We start from the raw sequence: 22,833 nt of genomic DNA on the forward strand, positions 1-22,833 counted from the left end.
GTTTTGAGTGGTGGAGATGAGCACGTGATTTGGCGGTGGAAGTGACAAGAGATCAACATGGTGGAAGTGGTGAAAACCAGCTCAGGGAGAACCAATCCAAGAATGGCAATCTCTTCCATTACAGAAGGGTTGCCAGCTCTTGTTGTCTGACTTTACAATTGGCAAATTCACCACAGGAAGTATATACTGCATTCTTATGCTTTTGTTAAGAAACCTGTGTCAATCTGTAGTATATTTATGAATGATTGCATGTTAAAGAACTTCTCACAATAAGCTCCATGAAGATAGGAATTGTGTCAGTTTTGCCTAGTTCCTAGTACAGTGCTGAATAAATGATAAAGTTATAAATAGATGAATGAGTAAATGAGTGGTTATACTCTATACTGTCTTGGGGGTGGTAGGAAAAATAGCTGGAGAAATGTACCCTTAGTGCATTGCAGATTCTGGTGTGCATGGAGGAATAAAAAGCTTACTTGCCCATTCTAAGCATGATTTAAATGACACAAATTATAAGGAAAAGATAAAATTGACTTTATAAAAATAAAATATAAGCTACAAAAACAAAAATCAAACAAAGTTCTTTATATTTCAAAGCATCATAAACAACTGAAAGGGGCTTCCCTGGAGGCGCAGTGTTTAAGAATCCGCCTGCCAATGCAGGGGACACAGGTCTGGTCTGGGAAGATCCCACATGCTGCGGAGCAACTAAGCCTGTGCGCCACAACTACTGAGCCTGCACTCTAGAGCCTGTGAGCCACAACTCCTGAGCCCACGTGCCACAGCTACTGAAGCCTGCGTGCCTAGAGCCCTTGCTCTGCAACAAGAGAAGCCACCGCAATGAGAAGCCAGCTTCATTCATGCACTGCAATGAAGAGTAGCCCCTGCTCGCGGCAACTAGAGAAAGCCCATGTGCAGCAGCGAAGGCCCAACACAGCCAAAAACAAACAAACAAATAAATAAATAATTATAAAAATAAAATAAACAATGGAAAGACAAATGACAAGATGGGAAATGTATTTACAACTTGAATGACATAAAATATCAGCCTTATATATAAAAAACTTTCACACTTCAGAAAAGACAAATACCCTAGTAGAAAAATGGACAAAGGACATTCATTTTGTAAAGATATTTGTTCTTGCGAAGACTTTCCCTGTGTCTATAATGAAAGTATGATCTTAAGATAAGCAACAATGAAAAAAAAAGTAAAAAAATCTGAATGGGTTTTAATGTTTTCTATCTGTTAGTAAAGTCAATTTTCAACTATCCATGGGTGAGTTATTTTTTGACTTTTCTTTTTATTGCTGTCTAGGATTGAAAGGCACATTGATTAGTTTCACCTATTACCAGGGCTAGAATAATGATTTTAGAATAACTACGTTTGTTCATTCAGGAACAAATATTTATAGTATGCCTACTGTGTGCCAGGGATCTTGTTAGGTGCTGGAGTTACAATGGAGAACAAAACACAACTCTTGCCCTTGTGGAGCATATAAATTACAATGAGAGTGGGGGGAAACAGACAGAGATTTTTAAAACATTTATTTTATTGAAGTATAGTTGATTTACAATGTTGTGTTAATTCGTGCTGTATGGAAAAGTCATTCAGTTATACATATATATATATATTCCTTTTCATATTCTTTTCCATTATGGTTTATCACAGGATATTGAATATAGTCCCCTGTGCTATACAGTAGGACCTTGTTGTTTATCCATCCTGTAGTTTGCATCTGCTAATCCCAAATTCCCAGTGTATCCCTCCCCTACCCCTCCCACCTTGGCAACCACAAATCTGTTCTTCATGACAAAACAGATGTTAATTTTTAAAAATCACAAAAAATATATATTTACAACTTTGATGAACACTCTGAAGGTGCCATGAGAGTGGGGAAGAGGGACCTCACCTAGACCACAGAGTCAGGAAGGGCTCTTGAGAGAGTGATATATGAGCTGAGATCTGAGGGATAATAGTTAACTAGGAGGAGTGTGGGTCGGAGAGTGGGCTTGGGAAAAGCCAACATTCCAGCTAAATGAAACTGCATGAATAAAGGACCCCAGTCAAGAGGGAGCTCCATGCTTTATAGGAATTGTAAGAAGGCAAATGTGGCTGAAGTGGATGGGCTGAGGGAGCAGGTGGCATGGGATAAGGCTGAGAAGGAGAAGTTAAGACTTTTTCGTCTTTATTCTAAGAGCAGTGAGAAATCATTTAAGGGTTTTAAGCAGGATTATTCAACTATTCAAATATCTCGCATTTGAATTAGCTAGAGTGTTGATGTGTGCTAATTAGAATAAAAAATTTAGGTAATGCTTTAGATTAACATTATAATTTAGGAAGCTTCTTTGAAAATTATTATAGAGAAGCCTAGGGCAATTAGATGAAGGATTCTTAGGATAAATGTGGTTTTTGTAAACAGACTTGGTGCAGTGGTACAAAACAAGTATTCAGGAAACAAGTATCCTTAATATATCTCTGTAATTAATACAAAAAATTGGGTTGTAGAAAAGGATGTTGTGCTTTTGGAGAACAGTGAAATAAAATGATATTACACATGATTGGTGTCTGTCACATTAGTTCCATTTGACAGAACACCTAAGATTAAAATTATAAGTCCAGATTGACATATTATTATACTTATTTAAATGATGGATTTATTTTCTTTGTTGTACTTCTAAAACAGATTCATTTTGTAAAGAACATTTAAATTTTGCATCTAGAAAGGTTGTTTGAGAAGCGCTGAATATTTAAAATGGTTAATAGTCATGATCATTGTTAACCATTTTCCAAAGGGACCAATCTTGAAAATCACTTTTAAGATAGAATTTATAGTAATGGTCCCTTATATTATATTAAGGAGCTTTGATCACACTGTTGGTGGGAATGTGAATGGGAACAATGTATTTTCTTTCTTTCTTTTTTTAAAAAAATTATTATTTATTTTATTTTATTTTTGGCTGCGTTGGGTCTTTGTTGCTGCACGCGGGGTTTCTCTAGTTGCGGCGAGCGGGGGCTACTCTTTGTTGTGGTGCGTGGGCTTCTCACTGCGGTGGCTTCTTTTGTTGCAGAGCACGGGCTCCAGGCGCGCAGGCTCTAGAGTGCAGGCTCAGTAGTTGTGGCGCACGGGCTTAGTTGCTCCGTGGCCTGTGGGATCTTCCCAGACCAGGGCTCAAACCCATGTCCCTTGCATTGGCAGGCGGATTCTTAACCACTGTGCCACCAGGGAAGCCCAGGAACAATGTATTTTCAAATACAGTTTGGCCCTAAATTGTAAAGTTGAACACTTTCATTCCCAACTATCCATTAATTTAATTCTTGGCTATATACCCTAGAGAAACTTTTGCATATATGCACCAAGAGATAGTACAAAAATAATTCATGAAATCATTGATCATAATAGCAAAAAACTGGAAACTCAAATGACCAGAGAAGATGAATACATAAATTATAGATCAGTCACAAGGTGGAGTATTATATAGCAGTGAAATGTTTGAACTATATGGAAGGATCTAGAAATATAACATTGAGTGAAAAAACAAGTACCAGAGGACTATATACAGTAAGATACCCTTTTATAAAGCTCAAAACCAAGCAAAACTAAAAAAATATATTAATTATGGATGCAGACATATGTGATATTATTTTTAAAAAGACAAAAGGATGATAAAATGCAAAACTCAGGCTAGTAGCTACCTGTGGAGGACAGGTAGGGAGGTGGGATAGGGAGAGAACTCCTAGGTTAGTGCAAAGATTGGTCACAGTCCAGTTTTAGGTCAGCTTTATGGGTGTAGTACTCATAGTTGTTGTGCTTCATAACAATACTTTCATGCACTCTTTTGTATGTCTAGTTTAAAAGGTTATACATATATGGATGTATATTGATAGACTAATAGTAAGAGTCCTACTTAATACTCAGTACATATTTATATGCAGATGGCAGGAACAATTTAAGAATACAAATCAAACTGGTAATTGGGAAATTTTAAAATGTGCAGAGAATTTCTCTCTATATAAAAGATTCATTTAAAATTTATTTCAGGGAATTTTTATTACATTCAGAGGCTCAGCTGACATATTTGATTTTTATAACTTTGCAATAGGTGGCAAAAACAAAAAGAAATGAGGACATCATGGATCACCATCACACTAGAACATAGATTTGTTATCAAGCTGTGTTATAAAGATTTCTTGAACCTAAGAGCTACAACTCTGAAATTTTTCCTGAAAATACACCATATTTTATGTTTTTTATATGCTCGCAAGGTTGACATGAGTTAATTGCATAGTTGAAAATGGTAATTACCTGGTAACTATTTATCACTATTATTGTATCTCATGAAAGCCTAGGATTGCAATTAGCTCTCTGTTCATTACCATGTCACTTGTAATGGTAAAGTATTTGCATAATGTACATTCTATGGTACTCTTTCCTTCCCTCTGAAATTCAGATAGCATTTTACTTTAGCAACAAATATTTTAGACTTCTACGTCAAGATGAAGGACAGTTTACTTGGACTTGTCTTCTGCCCCGCAAATATCCTTGATGGGTGAGGTAAATACTCATAGTGCAATGCTTATCCCAAAGGTTTAAGTCAGAATTGTGGAAAAAGAACCCGTGTATTCTTTTTGAGATTTCTATAACAGAGATCTACTGAAATGTTACTAGAGAAGTATAAAAATTAGACTAATCATCTCAGTGTCATTGAGCAATCAATGGATGTTAGGGTACTGAATTGGTGGTCAGAAGAAATGAGTTTGAGATTCCAACTTTATATTTGCTGAATTATGATAATCATTTAACATCTTTGTGCCTCACTTTCTCTGAATTTATAAAAAGAGATAATAGCTCCTGTCTTCTTCATAGAATTGTTATTAGAATGAAAATAAGTTGATATACATGAAAAACCTTTACAATCCCTCCCAAGGAATATGCAAATGTTTGTCACTAGAGGAAGGTCTTTTTTATTTCTCATACATATTAAAATTTACAGGGGGAGGAATAAATTGGGAGATTGGGATTGACATATACACACTACTATATATAAAATAGGTAACTAATAAGGATCTACTGTATGGCACAGGGAACACTACTCAATACTCTGTAATGACCTATATGGTAAAAGAATCTAAAAAAGCGTGGATATATGTATATGCATAACTGATTCACTTTGCTGTACACCTGAAACTAATACAACATTGTAAATCAACTATACTCCAATAAAAATGAAAAAAAAAGACCTAAGGTTCAAATAATAATTATTTCCTAAAGGGTCTCAGTTCTGTCATACAATAAACAATGGATTTATAAAGATTAAAAAAATTCACAGTAAACTATAACAAAAAGCTCATTTAGGATGTTTAAGAAATCACTGTGAAACTAGATTAATTTCTTAATAGAAATAAGAAAATGCCTATAGGGTCTGCTTGAAAAATCATTTTATTGATTTTCACACAAATGAACTATTTAGATGTAAATGTCAAAGCAAATCTCCACAGAATCTGCAGGATATCTAGATTTATTAATCAAGTCAAGCCCTCCTTTTGTTATTTAACCTCCAGAGACCAGTATGGTCCTTTCTCTTCTTTATTTAGGTATGGGAGAAACAGAAGTCATACCTCTCATGAATATTCGCTGCTATCTATCATCAATGCAGTAATGTTGTGGACAGGCTGGATTGACCCCTAGGTTTGGAATTTTTCTACCCCAGGGCCTGGTTTGACTTGTAGTTTTGAAGTCTTGATCAGCTTATCTGCAAGTTGCCTTTGCCACAGAGAAACAGATTCATGTACAGAGAGACCGATAATGCACCCTAAATCCATTTGCTAATTTACAGTAAGAAATATCATAAACTTATCTTCATAATAACACTAATGCATTACTTTGCTTTATAGTTCCTAACCTTTGAATTCATTAGCTCATTTTGGAACCTCATCACGTAACGACTTTTGAACAGAATGATCTCATTTGTTTATTGTTTTGTTTTGTTTTTTGTTTTTAAACGAAGGGGCAATCTTTTTTTTAAAATTAATTTATTTTTGACTGCATTGGGTCTTCATTGTTGCGTGCTGGCTTTCTCTAGTTGTGGCGAGCAGGGGCTACTCTTCGTTGGGGTGCGCGGGCTTCTCATCGCGGTGGCTTCTTGTTGCAGAGCAAGGGCTCTAGGCGCGCGGGCTTCAGTAGTTGCGGCTTGCGGGCTCAGCAGTGTGGCTCACAGGCTCTAGAGTGCAGGCTCAGTAGTTGTGGCTTAGTTGGCTTAGCACATGGGCTTAGTTGTTCTGCGGCATGTGTGATCTTCCCGGACCAGGGGCTCGAACCCGTGTACCCTGCATTAGCAGGCGGATTCTTAACCACTGCGCCACCTGGAAAGTCCCGATCTCATTTATTTCTAAACTACTTATTTTCTCTATTTACCAGGTGGAAAATACCAAAAAGTGCAAAGTAGAACAGGAGACCATATCTTAGTTGTCAAAAATAACACACTGTTAACAATTCTTCACATTTCCTTCCTTTTCTATGCCTATGTATATAATTGAGATCATATTGTACATGCCATTTAAATGTCAAAGTTTTCTCTTTTTTTCTGGTTAAGATGGCAATCTATGACTTTTGTAAAAACTTTGGAAAAGTTGTAGAAAACAGATAAAAGCTCAAATCAGAAAATGAAAACCAGAAAACATACAGTTTATTACTGTAGTTAACCATCGTTAACATCTTGGTGTATTTCCTTCCAGTGTTTTACTCCTTTTAATTTAATTTATTTTTTTTTTAAACTTAGTCGGGATCACTGCAAAGCAGGAATGTTTGGGGAGACAGCCTCTGGCTGGGCTGGGAATCAGGCAGCCTCTATTCTCGAGTCTAGTGAACTGGAAGCTGCAGATCAGCACTCTTCTTCCTGGACAGGGGTAGCAAGAGTGAATATTTTCCTTTAAAGCTCACTTGTTTCCGTATTCTAAGCTGATTTGTACATTCTTCTCTTTTTTCCCCAGCATCTTCAAGGCCACCGACACCTGCCCCATGCTTCAACAAGGTATCCTTGATGGCTTCTGGAAGCCCATTTACTTCTGCTTAACTAAAGACTCCTGCCCCCATTTCACCTTCTCCTGCGGTGACTGAGGAGGTGGTAGGAGGCCGCTAGTTCGAAGCTTCAAAGGGACCTGCAAACCTGAACAGCGGAGTCGGAGCCCTAGCCCCGCCGCAGGGTCAGGAGCGCCCGGGGGCTCCACTAGGAGGCTTCGTGTCTCTCTATGGAAGGGTTGCGACCCGGGAAAGCCTTCGTGGCTATGTCCCCGCTCCAGGGGCGTGTAGCTCGCAGAGAGGCCAGCCCAGCGTCATCGCTCCCGAGGTTATCATCAGAGCGCACTTCCACGTGGCTCTGAGTCCTCACATCCCGCTGCCCTCGGGAGGCCTTTTCTCGTCGCGAGGTTTTTAGGCCCGACGCTCGCTCTCAGCCTCTCGGGAGATTCCGGCAGGCCTCTGTCCCAGAAAACCAAAGGTCCGAGCTCTCTGCCTCGCTTTGCGAGCCAGGAGAAGTGCGTCCCTTCTCGCTTGCCTTATGCCGGGCGAGGCGGAGACCGCACTACCGTGCCGCCAGCCGGAGGGGGGGACGCTCACGTGCGGTCCTCTGTTTTCCAGCCGGTAGCAGTGTATCCCGCGAAACCACCGATCAGCCTACCAGGGTCAGTATTATATTGTCCTGAGAGCTCTCACAAGAGGCAGACAATACCATCCACTCGAGCTCGGCTGCAGACGCGCCCCTTCCCTCCCCCCTCGGTTCGTCCGGACCGCCCGCAGTTGCAAGCGCGCCAGCCGCCGCCGATTTGCCTCGGCCTTTGACAGCTCGGCCCGAGCACCTCCGGGCCTCGAGTCCCGGCTCAAGGGGCGGGGCGAGGCGGGGCGAGCGAGCACTGGGCGGGGCGAGTGCGAGCGGCGGCGCTAGGAGGGAGCGCCCGAGCCCGGCAGAGCCGAGCGGAGCGGAGCAGGGAGGTGCTGCGGTGAGGCAGGCAGAGCCCGGCCGGCCGCCTGCGGCTCCGCGCCGATCGTGCTGCGTCCCCGGGCTCCGCGCACCCCCGCCTCTGCCCAGGCTCCCGCAAAACTTTTATTCTCTAGGGCCCCCTGGGTGTCTGAAGGACTCGGAGAGCTCGGCCCGCTCCGCGCTCCCCTGCGGCGGCGACCAAGGGGACGTGCATCTCTCACCCGCGGGGCTCTAGCGCCTCGCGCCTCTTCACCTGCCGATCGCTCCCCGGAGCAGCGAGGGGGCACCCGTGGAGGCGCCGCGGGGGCGCCAGCGCCCCGGAACTCTCCCGCCCACCGCGGCAGACCCGCCCGGCGCAACTTTAACTTGATTTCTCTCGTCCAGCCCCGGCACCCGCGACTGCTGCTGCCACCGCCGGCGTCTCGGCAGCCGCCGCCTCACAAAGGGGCGTAGGGAGGGGAGGCGGCGCGGGCGGCTGGCTCAGACGTCGGTGTGCTGGGCGCGGGCCTTCGGGCCGCAGAGGCCGGGAGACAAAAGGGAAACTGCCTCTGTTCACCGTGCGGGCTCGGAGCTGCCTGCTCGTCCATCTTCCGCCCGGCTCCGTGAGCCTCCTCCCCCTAACCCTCGGCTGCTGCTCCGCCTCCCTCCCCGCGGGCTTTCCCCGCAGTGCTCCGGGACCCGGCGAGCTTTCGGGGCGCGCGTCGCTGCTGGTGGTTGGGGCTCTAGCGATAATAAATGATAGAGGATACAATGACTTTGCTGTCTCTACTGGGTCGCATCATGCGCTACTTCTTGCTGAGACCTGAGACGCTCTTCCTGCTGTGCATCAGCTTGGCGCTGTGGAGTTACTTCTTCCACACGGATGAGGTGAAGACCATCGTCAAGTCCAGCCGGGACGCCGTGAAGATGGTGAAGGGCAAGGTGGCCGAGATCATGCAGAACGACCGACTGGGAGGGCTCGATGTGCTGGAGGCCGAGTTTTCCAAGACCTGGGAGTTCAAGAGCCACAATGTGGCCGTGTATTCCATCCAGGGCCGGAGAGACCACATGGAGGACCGCTTTGAAGTTCTTACGGACCTAGCCAATAAGACGCATCCGTCCATCTTCGGGATCTTTGACGGGCACGGGGGCGAGGTAGGAGTTCTCTGGGGCTTTGAGTGTGTGTGTGTGTGTTTGTGTATGTGTAAACAACAGGACGTGGTGGGCGTGTCGGGTAGCACCTGTGTGCGAGGGGCGTGGTGATGACCTGGCGTCGGGCTGGACAAAGCCACTAGTTCCAAACGTGGCCAAGTTGCCAGAAACACCGCGGGATCCAGACCTCTTGTACTGAGGGTCCAGTGTGGGGGAGGAAGGGTCATCCATAACCTATTTCATGCCTCATAATTTATGAGGTTTCCCAAGGCCAGAGTCCAGCAAATGCCTGTGTTAGTTTTGCTGGGAGAGTTAGTGGTTTCTACAGTGAACTTTGGCCCAGGGCCTCAGCGCCCCTGTTACGGGGTTTGAGGCCGAGCTAGGCGCAAAGAAGGAAGAAATCTTTGATTGTCGTTAGGAAAAAGATAAAATCTGCAGAGCCGAATCAGTGAGGACCTTAGTAAGCATGAAGGAAACTCTGACTCCTTTCCAGCTCTTTCGCCCTGAGGAGGAACCCGAGGGGCAGCGCTGCGCTTCTTCCTAATTCCATTAACTTTACAAGTGCAATCCGGCCACTTGACAGCAGCGCTTTGCTGGCCGCCTGCTTTTAGCTGGATCGAGGCACGGGACCGAGATGCCTCTGGCCTTTGCAGAGGTGGCAGTCCCCGCAGAGGTAGCGGTGCCCAGATCTTGCCCCTGAGCCCTGGCCGGCGTGGGACGCAGACGTCTCCCTGCTTCTAAATTCCTTTATTTGGGGTTCATGTGGGAGCAAGAGATGAGGTTAGAGGCCGGTTCACGTCCCTCTCCCGCATTTCTGCGGCACCCTGATTGCTTGTCGGGGCTCAGATTTCCTGGAGGTCAGGGCGAGAGTTGGCTTTGGTCCTTGGGCATCGGCCCGGGCGAAGTGAGTGGCAAATGTGGCTCCAGGGCGGTGCTCCGGAGAGTGGCAGGCCAGCCGCCCCATCTCTCTAAACTTGGCAGTTTGGAAAAGAGTTTCATTGCTGCATACTTTTTTTTTTTTAAAGCATACTTTCTTACTCCCCGCACCCCCTCTTCACCACCCCTTCTTCATCATTTCCTCCTCCCCCCGCCCCCTGCTCCCATCCGACTTTTCCCCCTCAATTCTCTTGCCGCTTCTGGTCTCTGGGTGGGCTGTAGGGGATATCATTCTCTTTCAAGCTTGTTCTTTGGCCTTTGTTTTGGGTGAACATTGAGAACGCTCTCAACTGGGTATCTTAACTGCATTCTCTCTTTGATACAAGGTCACTTCACCCAACCCTCTGCTAATCTTTCCCACATACTGTATGTACCTACCTGGTAGAACCAACTTTGCCAGGAATGGCAAACTTGATTGGAAAATTTATTTGGTAGAGCTGAAATCAGTTTTTGCTATCTTCCATCCACCCTAGCCCTTTCTATATGCTGTGTTTCAAAACGAAGTTTTCTCACTGATTGTAAATTTGTAGCCTCTTGTGTAGTATGGGGTTCTTTCCTTGCCCCTTGGGTAGGTGAAAGATGTGAAGTTAATTGAGGGAAGGGACGCTGTGTATTTGGGTAAAAAACATATCTGAAAGATAAGGTTGCCCATATAATGGCTGATTTGTTTCCTGGTCTGAGTCAGAATGTCTGTATTTTCATTTTATGTGCCTTGACTGTTGTAAATCATTTAATAAAGCTTATATTTATTATATACTTTATATTAAAATTGTTGGCAGATGATGATCTGATTCTTGTGTTAGAAAGTACAGTTTTATTCTTAACTTAAAGGTCTGGATGTAGTGTTAATGTTGTGAAACTCTGGGTTGTGGTTATCTGGGTGTGCTGCATTGGCATGTTTTGAGCCTGCACATGTAAGTGAATGAGTATTTTTAAATTTTCTTCTAAGCTGATATTCTAAAACGTGAATATTGAAGACTCCAACAGATTTCAGGTTGAAAATTTTCCAGTATTATCTTCTGGCAAAGGTACCATTCAGAAAAGGGACATGCGAAATGCTTTTATTTAACTAGAAATAGTTTACATGTATAGGGCTTTCCGTTAATTTTTAAATAATAAAAGAGATCATCATTGTTAGCCAAACTATGAAATGAGTTTCATTGTGCCTTATATTAAAAAGCTTGCTGTTTGCAAAATAATATTATCAGTACCCTGAAATACAGAACAATTGTTCTGTCTATAACATCCTACAGTGCATAGCCAGTTCATTCATTTTGGCTTTGTTTTAGGGCAAAATAAGGAGTTATAAAAAAGAGCTATTTAATTGCTATTGGGAATGTGATGACAAATAATCTTAGGTATTTCTCTCTTTCTTTTTCTTTCATTCAAAGAAAATCCGACCATCTAATTCTTGTCTTCTGTGTTGTTTAGCTTCTTTAATATTCACCAGAGGAGGGTGCCACTGTTTGATTTTGGTGTAGATGATAGTTCTCACCTTTCAGAAAAGAGGAAGCTTTTTCTGAACTCTCTACATACACATATATGTAGAGAGTAGTAGTAGTGTGGTATGGAAGATGATGAGGAATTTAATTTTGTTTCTAATAATTCAAACTAATAAGATAGGCTATTAAAAATCAGGACCCATGGTAGTGCTTTTAGATACAGAAGGAACCTAAGCCACCTTGTATATCTATTTCATCCTGTTTTTTAGATGAGATGTTTATTAATGGCAGGAGAAGTTGTGACCTTCCTTAGACTGCATAGCTTATTCAAGGCCTTCAGTTTGATAAGCTTTATATTAAACCAGTGGACAAATTAGTTTCCATATTTACCTAGGTAAATAGATAGCACACTAGGGATACAGAGGTGAATGAGACATGATTCCTATTCTCAAAGTTTCAGTGTGGTGAGAGAAATAGACCTGTGTACCAGAAATTATAGTCATTGTGTGCTTAGGGTGTTATTGGAATACTGAAGAGGGTCATTTAAATCAAATTGGAAGGTGCGAGGCCCTGGGAAAGACACCTTGAAGGCGTCATTTACCGCAAGGTTAAAAGTGTAGGCTTTGAATCTGTGCTCTGCCTTAAACTAGCTTTGACCTTGGGCAAGTTGCTTAAGCAGCTTTATCTGGGAGTTTTTTTTTTTCGGTATGGGGGCCTCTCACTGCTGTGGCCTCTCCCGTTGTGGAGCACAGGCTCCGGACGCGCAGGCTCAGCGGCCATGGCTCACGGGCCCAGCCGTTTTGCGGCATGTGGCATCCTCCCAGACCGGGGCACGAACCCGCGTCCCCTGCATCGGCAGGCGGACTCTTAACCACGGCGCCACCAGGGAAGCCCTATCTGGGAGTTGTTAATCTGAAAAATACGGATAATAATGCATGTGAGGTTCATATTATCAGTTGTATTAGTACCCAATCTAGAAAAATACTTGATGGAGAGAAGGATGTGGAAGAAGAAAGCTTAGAGACCAAGAAGTCTGTAGTGTCGGGGCAACGGTATCCAAGGGAAGGAAAGAGACTCTACACATGAAAGCCACAACTTTGATCACTAGAAAGGTATATGTTGGATATAGACAATTCATTAGGTATCCACCGAACTCTCTATCACTATTTGTTCTAACTTCCGGTGAATTGATTATTAATTTAGGATTCCAGGTATCCTAGCATTGGGGAAGTAGCATCCTGGCTTCAGGTGCAAATTTTCTGATTAGTGAAAAGGAATATTCTTTATGATTAATTAATAAATTGGTATTCTGACTTGTACTTCAGCCTCTTCTGAGTTGTTAACACGAGTTAGTTCTCTTGAGTCTGTTCAACTGTGTATTTTTGACTAAGCTATGTCTCCAGACTTGTTATGCTGAGAACCAGACTCTGGATGGCTGTGATTTCCAGATGGATGATAGCTTAATGAGCCATGTTTTTTTTAGAGGTGCTATGGGCCAGCTTCCTTACTTGATTCCCTTGGGCCCTTGATAACATTCTAACCACTATACTATGGGTGGATGGTTGAAAGTGTGTGTGTGTGTGTGTGTGTGTGTGTGTGTGTGTGTCTAAAGCTATGGCAGTGACTCTTTTGCTGTATAATGAAAATTAAAATAACAAAAAAGAAAAAAAATAGCTTAGATTGTATCAACTAATGTGGAAAGGTTATTTTTAAAATTATAAAATACTGTTTATCTAAGAAAATTGTTTTTGGTGCTTATCCATAATTTTTATCCACAGGCAAAATGTGTTTTTTTTTTAAACTTTTTATATTAGCTAGAAGAAATATCACTGACCGTTTGAGACACCTTTGTCAATGTTCATGGCTGAAACTTATATAGAAGAATGATTGTTATGTGTTCTATATGCTTATGGACATTATTGTATTAAAGGTCATATATCATTGTATCATAAAATTGACACACAGCCATTTAAGCTTAGAGTTCCACACTTCACATCAGAGAGAAGCTATAATTCCGGTGCTTGTCAGGGGCTATAGTCTTGAGGCTTAGCACTTCTCAGAAGCTCAGAAGACAAACTGCTAATGGAGGGTTGCTTGAAGGATATGTACAGTCTAGTTCTTTAGATGAGTGGTTCTTAACTTTTCTTGAGTCATGCTTCTCTTTGAGGATGTTATGAAACTGCCGACATATCCCCCAGAAAAATGGACATGAGCACATCAAGTTTTGTTTATAATTTCAAAGAGAATTAGATGCCTGAAGCCTCTGGATTTTAGGTTAGTCTAGATAGAATAAAATCTGTCTCTGATAAATCTAGACCTGCAGGGAGCTGTGTACCTGGACCCCACCTTGGCCTGATTGTCTTCCTCTTCCTTCCTCTCTGTCATTTTGCATTTATTGACTTGTGTGTTGGCATTTGTTTGTGAGGATTGTTATGAGGGATGATCTCCCAAAACTCTCTGACAAATCAACTTTAGGGATGTCACTGAGGACTTTATTTGTTACAGTATATAATATCCTCTTCATGAGGAACAAGGAAGAGAGAGTTCTCTAAGAGCTTTTTGTTTTTATCTTAAGGATGCTGAATCATGTAACTGATTGGATCATCCTGTGTTTGTTGGCTGCCAGAAGTGTTAGAGCCAAACCTCTGACCTACCTCTAGCAAGTGTGCAGAATTTTATTAATTTGGTACATGAACCTCACTCCCAGGACAGCTTATATTTCCCACATTTAGTTTTCCTTTGTCCCATTTTTCTCTTTCTCCTCTTAGATATGTCATTTTATCTTGTGGTATATGTATTTATGTAAGTTTCATTGGCTCCTCTCTGAAATAAGATATACTACTTCCAAATAAATAAATTATGAGTGGCATAATGAATGATCTGCCTTCCACACGTTACAACTGACGTTAGTAAATGTTGGGCTCCTACATTACTGATGTACAAGAAGCCTGTAGATTTAGTGTGGACAAATGCCTTAGGGTTTAAGAGAAAATTCAGGTTATTTTGTTTTAAAATGGCACATTAACATTTGTGCCCCAAAAGGGGGAGGCACTTTACCTTTTTTTAAAAAATAAATTTATTTATTTTATTTTTATTTATTTTTGGCTGCGTTGGGTCTTTGTTGCTGTGCACGGGCTCTCTAGTTGAGATGAGCGGGGGCTACTTTTCACTGCAGTGCGCGGCCTTCTCATTGCGGTGGATTCTCTTGTTTCGGAGTACGGGCTTCAGTAGTTGTGGTGCACAGGCTTAGTTGCTCTGTGTCATGTGGGATCTTCCTGGACCAGGGCTTGAACTCTTGTCCCCTGTGTTGGCAGGCGGATTCTTAACCACTGCGCCACTAGGGAAGCCCCGCACTTTCCCTTTAATAACCCATTCCTGTCCTGTGCTTAGCAGCTGTTAGTAGGTGAATGTAGGATCCTGACTGCTGACCATGGTGCATCTTCTGAACAGATTGTTTAGAAATTCAGTTTAATTAAACCAACATTTTCTGTATAGTCTGTGGCATAACAGAGTTATGCTCTCTGTGATGCCCAAAGATGAATCAGTATATTCTCTGTCCTCAGGGAGCATTCCATCTACTTGAAGAGATGAGTTTTTAAAAAATAGCAGAACTACAAGATGCAGTTGGACCACCTACAAGAGAGTGGTGGCCTGACGGAGCGAGCTTGGGGAGTCTTGGATAATTTTGAAGAGGAACTGACATTTGACTATATCCTAGCATTTCAGTAGACAGAGATTGGGTGGAGGGAGGATGAAAAGATGACATAACAGGTGGAAGAAAAAGTGTGAAAATGGATCAGAGGAAGTAAAATGCAGTCACAGCTGGAAGAAAGGCAGGTAGCTCTATTTGTTTAGAGCAGGCTTTCCCCATATGCTGTAATCTAGAAGCCCACTCATTTTTTTCTTCCATATTTAAGTACCTTCTGTTTTGTGATATACTTCATATTGTTTTTTATTGATTTATTTTTATAAGTTTATTTATTCACTTTTGGCTGCATTGGGTCTTCGTTGCTGCATGCAGGCTTTCTCTAGTTGCGGAGAGCGGGGGCTACTCTTCGTTGCGGTGCGCGGGCTTTTCATTGTGGTGGCTTCTCTTGTTGCGGAGCATGGGCTCTAGGTGCGTGGGCTTCAGTAGTTGTGGCACGTGGGCTCAGCAGCTGTGGCTTGTGGGCTCTAGAGCGCAGGCTCAGCAGTTGTGGCGCACTGGCTTAGTTGCTCTGTGACATGTGGGATCTTTCTGGACTAGGGCTCGAACCTGTGTCCCCTGCATTGGCGGGCAGACTATCAACCACTGCACCACCAGGGAATATTGTTTTTTAGATATCTATGTTTTTAAAGTTAAGTATATTTGTTAAAAAAATAAATTTCATATCAGCACTGTGAGTAGAAAGTCCATAAAATGAAATTCTTGGCCTCCAACTTGCTAATAATCTATCTCCATCTTGATGGAGTAGAGCGATTCTAAAAAAGTTCTTCTCCTAGTCTCTGGTTGCCTCTAGAGTCCTTCTGTCCCCCTCCCCTGGCTCTTTATGAACAGAAAGGTGGCTTTTAAAATTTAACTATTGACCAGTTAAATTGAAGTGAGGCAGGTTGCTTGTTCCCTTCGCAGGTGGAAGGTACCTCTGGTGATGCCACTCTTTGAAGAGCCCTGGTTTGGAACAGCTTTCCACTGTGTGGACTCATGTGACAGATGAGATTTCATGTGTAACACACCTCCATGGGGAACCCAGAATGATAGGCAGTTCACAGTGTTCTAGTAGAAATTCCACCCCCATTTCTAACGCAGGTACATGAGAAGACATTATAGGCATAAACCTGAATCCTTTCTAGCTTAGTTTAAAAAGTAAATAATTCGTAAGTTTTTGGTACTTGAGCCATTATTGGTTACAAACTATGACTACTTACAATGACAGGATACGCAGTGACATGTGTGCTGGGACCCACAGTTGAGGAGCCTTAGCCTGGAGTTTATGGTAAACCCAGGTGAGGAGTTGGAGATGCTGCTGGAACGTTTGTCAGCACTGACACTGAAAGCCACACTGAGCAGCCTGGGCCATGTGCTGTAGATATTGGAGAACCACTGGATATTTTTGAGCAAGGGAATGGCTTTTAAATCCATGCTTTAGTAATTCTGTTCCTCTAATCTATATAGAGGATTGATGTGAATGAACAAGATAGAAAGGGTGTGTGTGTGGGGGGCGTCAATTGGGGAAGCCTGGACCAGAGCAGTGAAGAGGAAACCCAGGGGTGTGGGCCATTGCTGGAAAGGGGGAAGGAATGAATTGGAGACCCTCTGAAGTAGTAAGACTGCTGTAGGGGTCCCCAGTGTGACAGCGTCAACATGATAGAGGGCGGTTGATAGAAGAGCAAATTTGGACAGTAGTGAGAATAGTGTGAGTTTGGCTGTAAATTTGTTTCCCTTTTTCCCTGGATGTTTTCTGGGATGTTTTTTGGGATTCATAAAATGTTTGTTGACTGTTTAGCTCCCCAGTTTGTAAAACATTATTTCTGTCATACCTTCTCTAAATGGATACATTTTAAAACAATGAAAATATACATTGTATGTAATATCTGATTTATTCAAATGGAAAGGCATTTATTACAATTCAAATGGAAAGGCATTTATTACAATTTTACTTTGTTACCAGGAATAATTTAGGCTTTGTTATGAGGTATGGTTTTCCCAAGACTAAAAACCAGCACTATATCTTCATGTCTCTTAAATGATTTCATTTCCTTGACACTGCTTTTAAAATAAAAAATATGTATATCATTCAGTCTCAGATGAAAATGTTCCCTGGGCTCTGTTCAATTTAAATGTAAGCTCATAATTCGTCAGGGACTCAGATTTTTAAAAAGTGATATTTTAATTTTGAACGTTAATACTTGAAGCATTTGTTTTATTCTAATTTCTACTTTAATCTTGAACTACTTCAGTAATATAGTTTTGTGGTTTAACTTTTATTACCATTTTAATAATCCTATTTAATAAATATGAAAGTAAATCTGCAGCAAATTAAATATATTTAAAAATAAATTAATTTTAAAATTATAAGAGTAATATGACTACATGATAGATAGTATAGAAAAGAAAAAAAATCATTCAAAATTTCATTATCCTGTCACATCCACTGTTACGATTTTGGTGTATTACTTGCTCGTCTTTTTTTATATGCATTTAAAATATAATTTTACAGTGTTATACATATAGCTTTAAATCTTGGCTTTTTTTCACTTTGTACAATCCTGTAAACCCTTAGTTATTTTGCTCCATAATTCTTTATTATATTTCTAACGTATTTTTTAGTGATGGAGTGATATTTTACTGAATGGATATTTGATAAATTACTCAATTGCTTCCTTATTGGTATACATTTAGGTTCCTCTAACTTTTCACCGTCACAAATAACATTGTAATAAGTGTTTTTGTGCTTTTACTGTAGTTTGGATTATTTCTCCAGGGTGGGTTTCCAGAAGTGGGATTTCTGGATCAAAAGAGAAGTAAAGAAACCACTATTATTGGTAGTAATGATATTAATAATGGTTGACAATTATTGAATATGTATAATATGCCAGGTAGTGTTTAAAGTACTTTACTTATATTACCTAATTTTAATTATCATAACAATTTTTGAGGTAGGTACTGTGTTATCCACATTTTACATATGTAGAAATTAAGGCACTGAGAAGTTAAGTAATTTGCCCAAGGACTGTCCACAGTTCATAGATGGTGAAACTAGGATTTGAAACTGGGATTCAAAGTTAGAGCTATTTATCTCCAAAGCCTGTGCTATCAGTTTCTGGTTGGAGTTCTACAAATCTCATAATTTGGGCAATAAAGTGCAGATATCATTGTTAGGTGGACCCTGCCTGGTCTTCTTGTGTTAGTCAGTAAGACTTGGTGTTTCTTCTTTGACAGTTGTGTCCCTGTGTCCCTGTGACATGTTGCTCTTGAAAACTCTACACTGGAACCTTGGTAGGTAGATCTTATAATTACCTGAGAAAGTCCTGAAGTTAAAAAAATTAGAGGTCAGAAGTCAGAGCAGGTGGTGACTCACTTAAACAGCCGTTCTCAGCCACTCCCCTTCTTTGCTGGCAGAATCTCTAACCCACTACAGAGAATCCCTGACGTTTTTGCCTCTTGACTCATGAAAGGCTTGCACAGATGTTATGGTGGCATTAACATAGCCATTCTCAATAAACAATCACGATTTATATTTTATTTTAAAGTACCAAGGGCTTGACTTTAGAATAAGTATGTAGGGGTGTGTGTATATTTGCATAATTTCTCTTTATACTGAAGCACTGTTTTTCCCCCCCCCTTTTTTTTGAGGGCCAAAATAATTTCCTAATACATAAATGACTGTAAATTTAAAAGATATTAAAAGATAAACAAAATACTATTGTTTCATTTGTTTATTTATTTATTTATTATTTTTGGCTGTGTCGGGTCTTAGTTGTGGCACACAAGATCTTTCGTTGTGGTGCGCGGGCTTCTCCCTAGTTGTGGCGTGTGGGTTTTCTCTCTCTAGTTGAGGCATGCAAGCTCAGTAGTTGTGGCCCACGGCTTAGCTGCCCCGCGGCATGTGGGATCTTAGTTCCCCGACCAGGGATCGAACCCGAGTCCCCTGCACTGGAAGGTGGATTCTTTACCATTGGACCACCAGGGAAGTCCCTTTTCATTTGTTTGTAATACTGAGTTGGTATGTTTAGTTTGAGTAGATGCTACGTCTTGTGTTTCCATTCCAGAAGACTACTTAATACTTTGTTCTCTTAGTCAAGCCTAGTCTTTAGTGATGGCTAGTTATAATCTGTTTTTAATATAAATCTGCAAGTTAGGCATCTCTGGGCCTGTAATCACTTGGAAAGGGTGCCTTTTTATAATTTCTACAAAAGTGTAAGTCACCATAGCAATAGGCTGTATTTCTGAGACTCACATTCTTTACTATACCGTCCATCATTGTTGCCCTCCTTGTTCTGCTCCTGTGTGAGCAGCTGACAGATAATCTGTGTGTTTTAGTTGCTAAGCCGAAGACCAGTTACCCACTGCACATTATGCAGCAAACCTTATGACTTCCCTAGAGAAGTGAATACTTATTTGTGTTTGCTTTTCAACATTGTTGGTCATTATAAATGTGAATGGGGCTTTAATGCCCTGTAGTAATAAATCTTAAATATTTGAAATGGTGTTTTTAACAGGACAGTGTATATTCATCACTACTCTTGGGCAGTAAAGTTTGAAACCTAAAAACATTACAAAATTTTTATTCTCTTAGTTATAGAATTGCCATAGGTCAGAAACTGTTTTATTCTGATAAGTATATACCATTTCCTTTTTAATCTAGTAAGTGCGTTCATTTCTCTTTTTAATTAAATAAATTAACTCTTAGTTAAATTAGTCACTGGACATTTTCTGGCCAATAAGCCTCTAAACTGACACCGTCAAGATTTTATAGAAATTGAGACATAGATTTCGATCATACTGTTCACCTTTTTGATCCTTAGTATAACGAGATGAATTTGCTATAAGAACTGAGTTGCACAGGTATGTGATAAATATAACTGTCCCAGAATTTGGGATTAAGAAGTTTTTACTTCTCTTTTATTTTAACACTTAGATGTTTTCCTAAATTTCTGTTTAGAAAGAAGATAAATTTTCTCTTTAGATAGGCCTGGCAGGGATCTTGAATTGTCGTATAATCCAAATATAGTGCCTAAGGCTTCACAGCTACATGAATAATCTATTTTTAAAGACTTTCATCAAGGAGATTCCACATTGGTCCTGGAGAATTTTTTTCGCTATAATCCTCTCAGGAAAATCATCTTTATATGTGAACTCTATCCCTTTGGTTTAAGCCTATTTCTTTTAGTCTGGCCTCAACAGAGATAATTTAGGATTAAGTTGTTACCATTTGTAAATCAGTAAGATTATGGTAATCAAAAATCTCCTCCCCCCATATTAAATAGGTACATCAAATTTACGGGAGAAGTACTCATCTCAGAAAAAGGAGATACAAGATAATTTCAACCGAAGACAGAATAATGTTTCCAGATAATCAATAATGCCTCCTTTCTGTAAAGAGCTAGTTTAGCAATAAAGGAAATGTCCTCTTCCAGTTTTACAGATTGACTGGTTTTGTCTTTTATGTCCATTGTCAGAGACTTAAGTGCTTCAGCTGGAGTAAATTTGAGCTGCACATCTAGGTGGTGCATTATTTGAAAGTTTTTGGTTGCAAGTGACAGAATACTCAAGTGGAAGCAGCTTAAACTCTAGGGACATTTATTATCTCACATAACAAATGGCCTGGAAGTACGTGTTTCCAAGGTCGGTTAATTCAGCAGCTCAGTGACTTCAAGTCTTTATATAACTACATCCAGAGACATGAAAAAGAAACTGTACCTGTCCTGCATTCTTAAAGCCTGAGGAAAACCTTCCTAGAAACTACCCCTCACATCTCCTAGGCCAGAATTGTGTCCGTGTCTAAACCAATGGCTTGGCCATGGGAATACCATCACCATGATGATGAACTCTGACCCAACATAATTCACCCCATGTCTGGCGAGGAGCCCAGCTGCCTCTGGAGGTCATGACAGCCTAGAAAGGTGAACGAAACTAGAGTTTTGTTATCTAGAAGAAAGGAAAGTGGGAATGTTTGTTGGTTGGGCCCCACAGGTGGGAAGGGTGTTCAGAGAAGGTAGCCTGGAACCTTTCTTGTCTACACATTTGCAACCTCGTTGAAGAATGTTGCTGTAAAGTATATAACACTGACATGGCGGGGGGGAAATTTAGAAGACTTTAGAAAAGGGTAAACCATCTTATTTTCGAATTGGCTTAGGGATGACTTTGCCTGGAAGCTGAGATATAAATTTGGTATTTTAGGGTTCCAGGAAGTCTTGAAAAACTATGAGGAGTTAGTTTCCTAAATAATTCAAGTTTTCTCTCTGTTCTCTGTAAAGACACAACAAGGAGGGACCTGGGTGTTTGGAGAGTAACAGGTGTTTTTTTTTTCTCTAATATATGACTGTGTGTTCAGTGTAGTTAATGCTATTGATAAATGTGGAAGTATCACAGCAGGTCTTTTGTTGGCTATCCATTTCTATTTTACCATCTTTCTGTTTCAGAAAATGAATTTGGTCAAATTCAGTAGGACTTTTGTCCCTTAATTATTAAATGTCATTAAGTTTTATTATTTTGTTTAAAAATATTTGAATCTACTCCAGGCCAAGGAGAGGAGATTCCTGGGAGGTTCAAAATTTTGTACCCATTTTGGAGCAGGGCATTCTGGCACTCGTCTCGGCTACAGGGAGAAGGGAGGGCATTAAAGTCTTCAGATTTTTCTGTAGGACAAATGAATGCACTTGGAATAAATTCTGTGTCTGCCTATAGAGTACTCATCCTACTGCTCCTGCTATAAATTGATTACAACAAGGACATCTTTTTGTTGTTTTCCTGACTGATTATTGCCAGTCGGTAGAAGTACTTACTGAGTAAATTTCCCATTTAATTTTAGTACCTTTTCTGGTGATTCATCCACTACATTTTTTTCCCCCATAAAGATATGCAATCATATTGTCTACAAATAATGTACTTGTGTCTCCTACTTTCTAAATAGTTATGCTTTTTGTTTTTGTTTCCTGCCTCAATGGACTAGTTAGAACAGAACAATGTTCTGTAATACTCGTGATAGTGGGTGTTATCATGTTTTTGTGTTTGAGATTATTTAAAAAGTTTGAGATGAGGGGAATGTGAAATGGCTTTAGTTTATGGACAATAGGGCTAAATTTTCTTTACTGATATAATGAAAGATGAAAACCAATGGTAAAGTAAGAGCCAAAGAAGAAAGGATATTCCAGGGATAGTAATATAGAGAATGAACAATCAAAAGAAAGGACTAGAACTGAGTGTAGATATGATGCTGAAAACCAGAGTGCATTGATTACATGAAGCAAAGAACACTGTCTTTTCTTCTTTGGGGAAAAATTGTCATCACTAGGTCCATCTCATGAAAATGTCCTAGGAAGCATTAGTAGTCTAAACAATAGGCACAGTATGTGACATACAGGATACTGATTCTGCAGGTTGTGGAAGACCTAGCAAGATGAGATGCACGTAGGAATCCCTCCTTCTGGTTCCAGAGGAGTGGAAGGTCTGGAGCCATCTTCCCCTGGCACCTCTGCTGGTTTTGGTGAAGGTTATCCTTTTTTTTCCTCTGGCACTTCAAGAAGATTCTTGCCCTAATTTCTACTACATGTCTTGTAAGAAAACAGCAGCTGATTGTGGAAGAGTCTCATACTGAGAGGGTTAGGTCCTAAGTTGGTGTAAAAAGACAAGATCATGTATAGCCAAAATCTC

The 22,833-nt window shown here is 41.0% G+C and overlaps 1 protein-coding gene across 2 annotated transcripts in view; it reads left to right on the top strand.

Annotated features, from left to right (window-relative positions):
* Positions 1-7,935: 7,935 nt before the first annotated feature.
* Positions 7,936-22,833, top strand: part of PPM1L (protein phosphatase, Mg2+/Mn2+ dependent 1L) — a 349,036-nt gene continuing 334,138 nt past the window's right edge. For both annotated transcript variants that reach the window (XM_060149942.1, XM_060149943.1), the window contains exon 1: positions 7,936-9,105. In XM_060149942.1, coding sequence (XP_060005925.1) covers positions 8,707-9,105 — 399 coding nt within the window. In that variant the 5' untranslated portion in view covers positions 7,936-8,706. The remainder of the gene's footprint in view (positions 9,106-22,833) is intronic.

This window comes from Lagenorhynchus albirostris, chromosome 5, assembly GCF_949774975.1.
Source record: "Lagenorhynchus albirostris chromosome 5, mLagAlb1.1, whole genome shotgun sequence".
Classification (NCBI taxonomy): Eukaryota; Metazoa; Chordata; class Mammalia; order Artiodactyla; family Delphinidae; genus Lagenorhynchus; species Lagenorhynchus albirostris.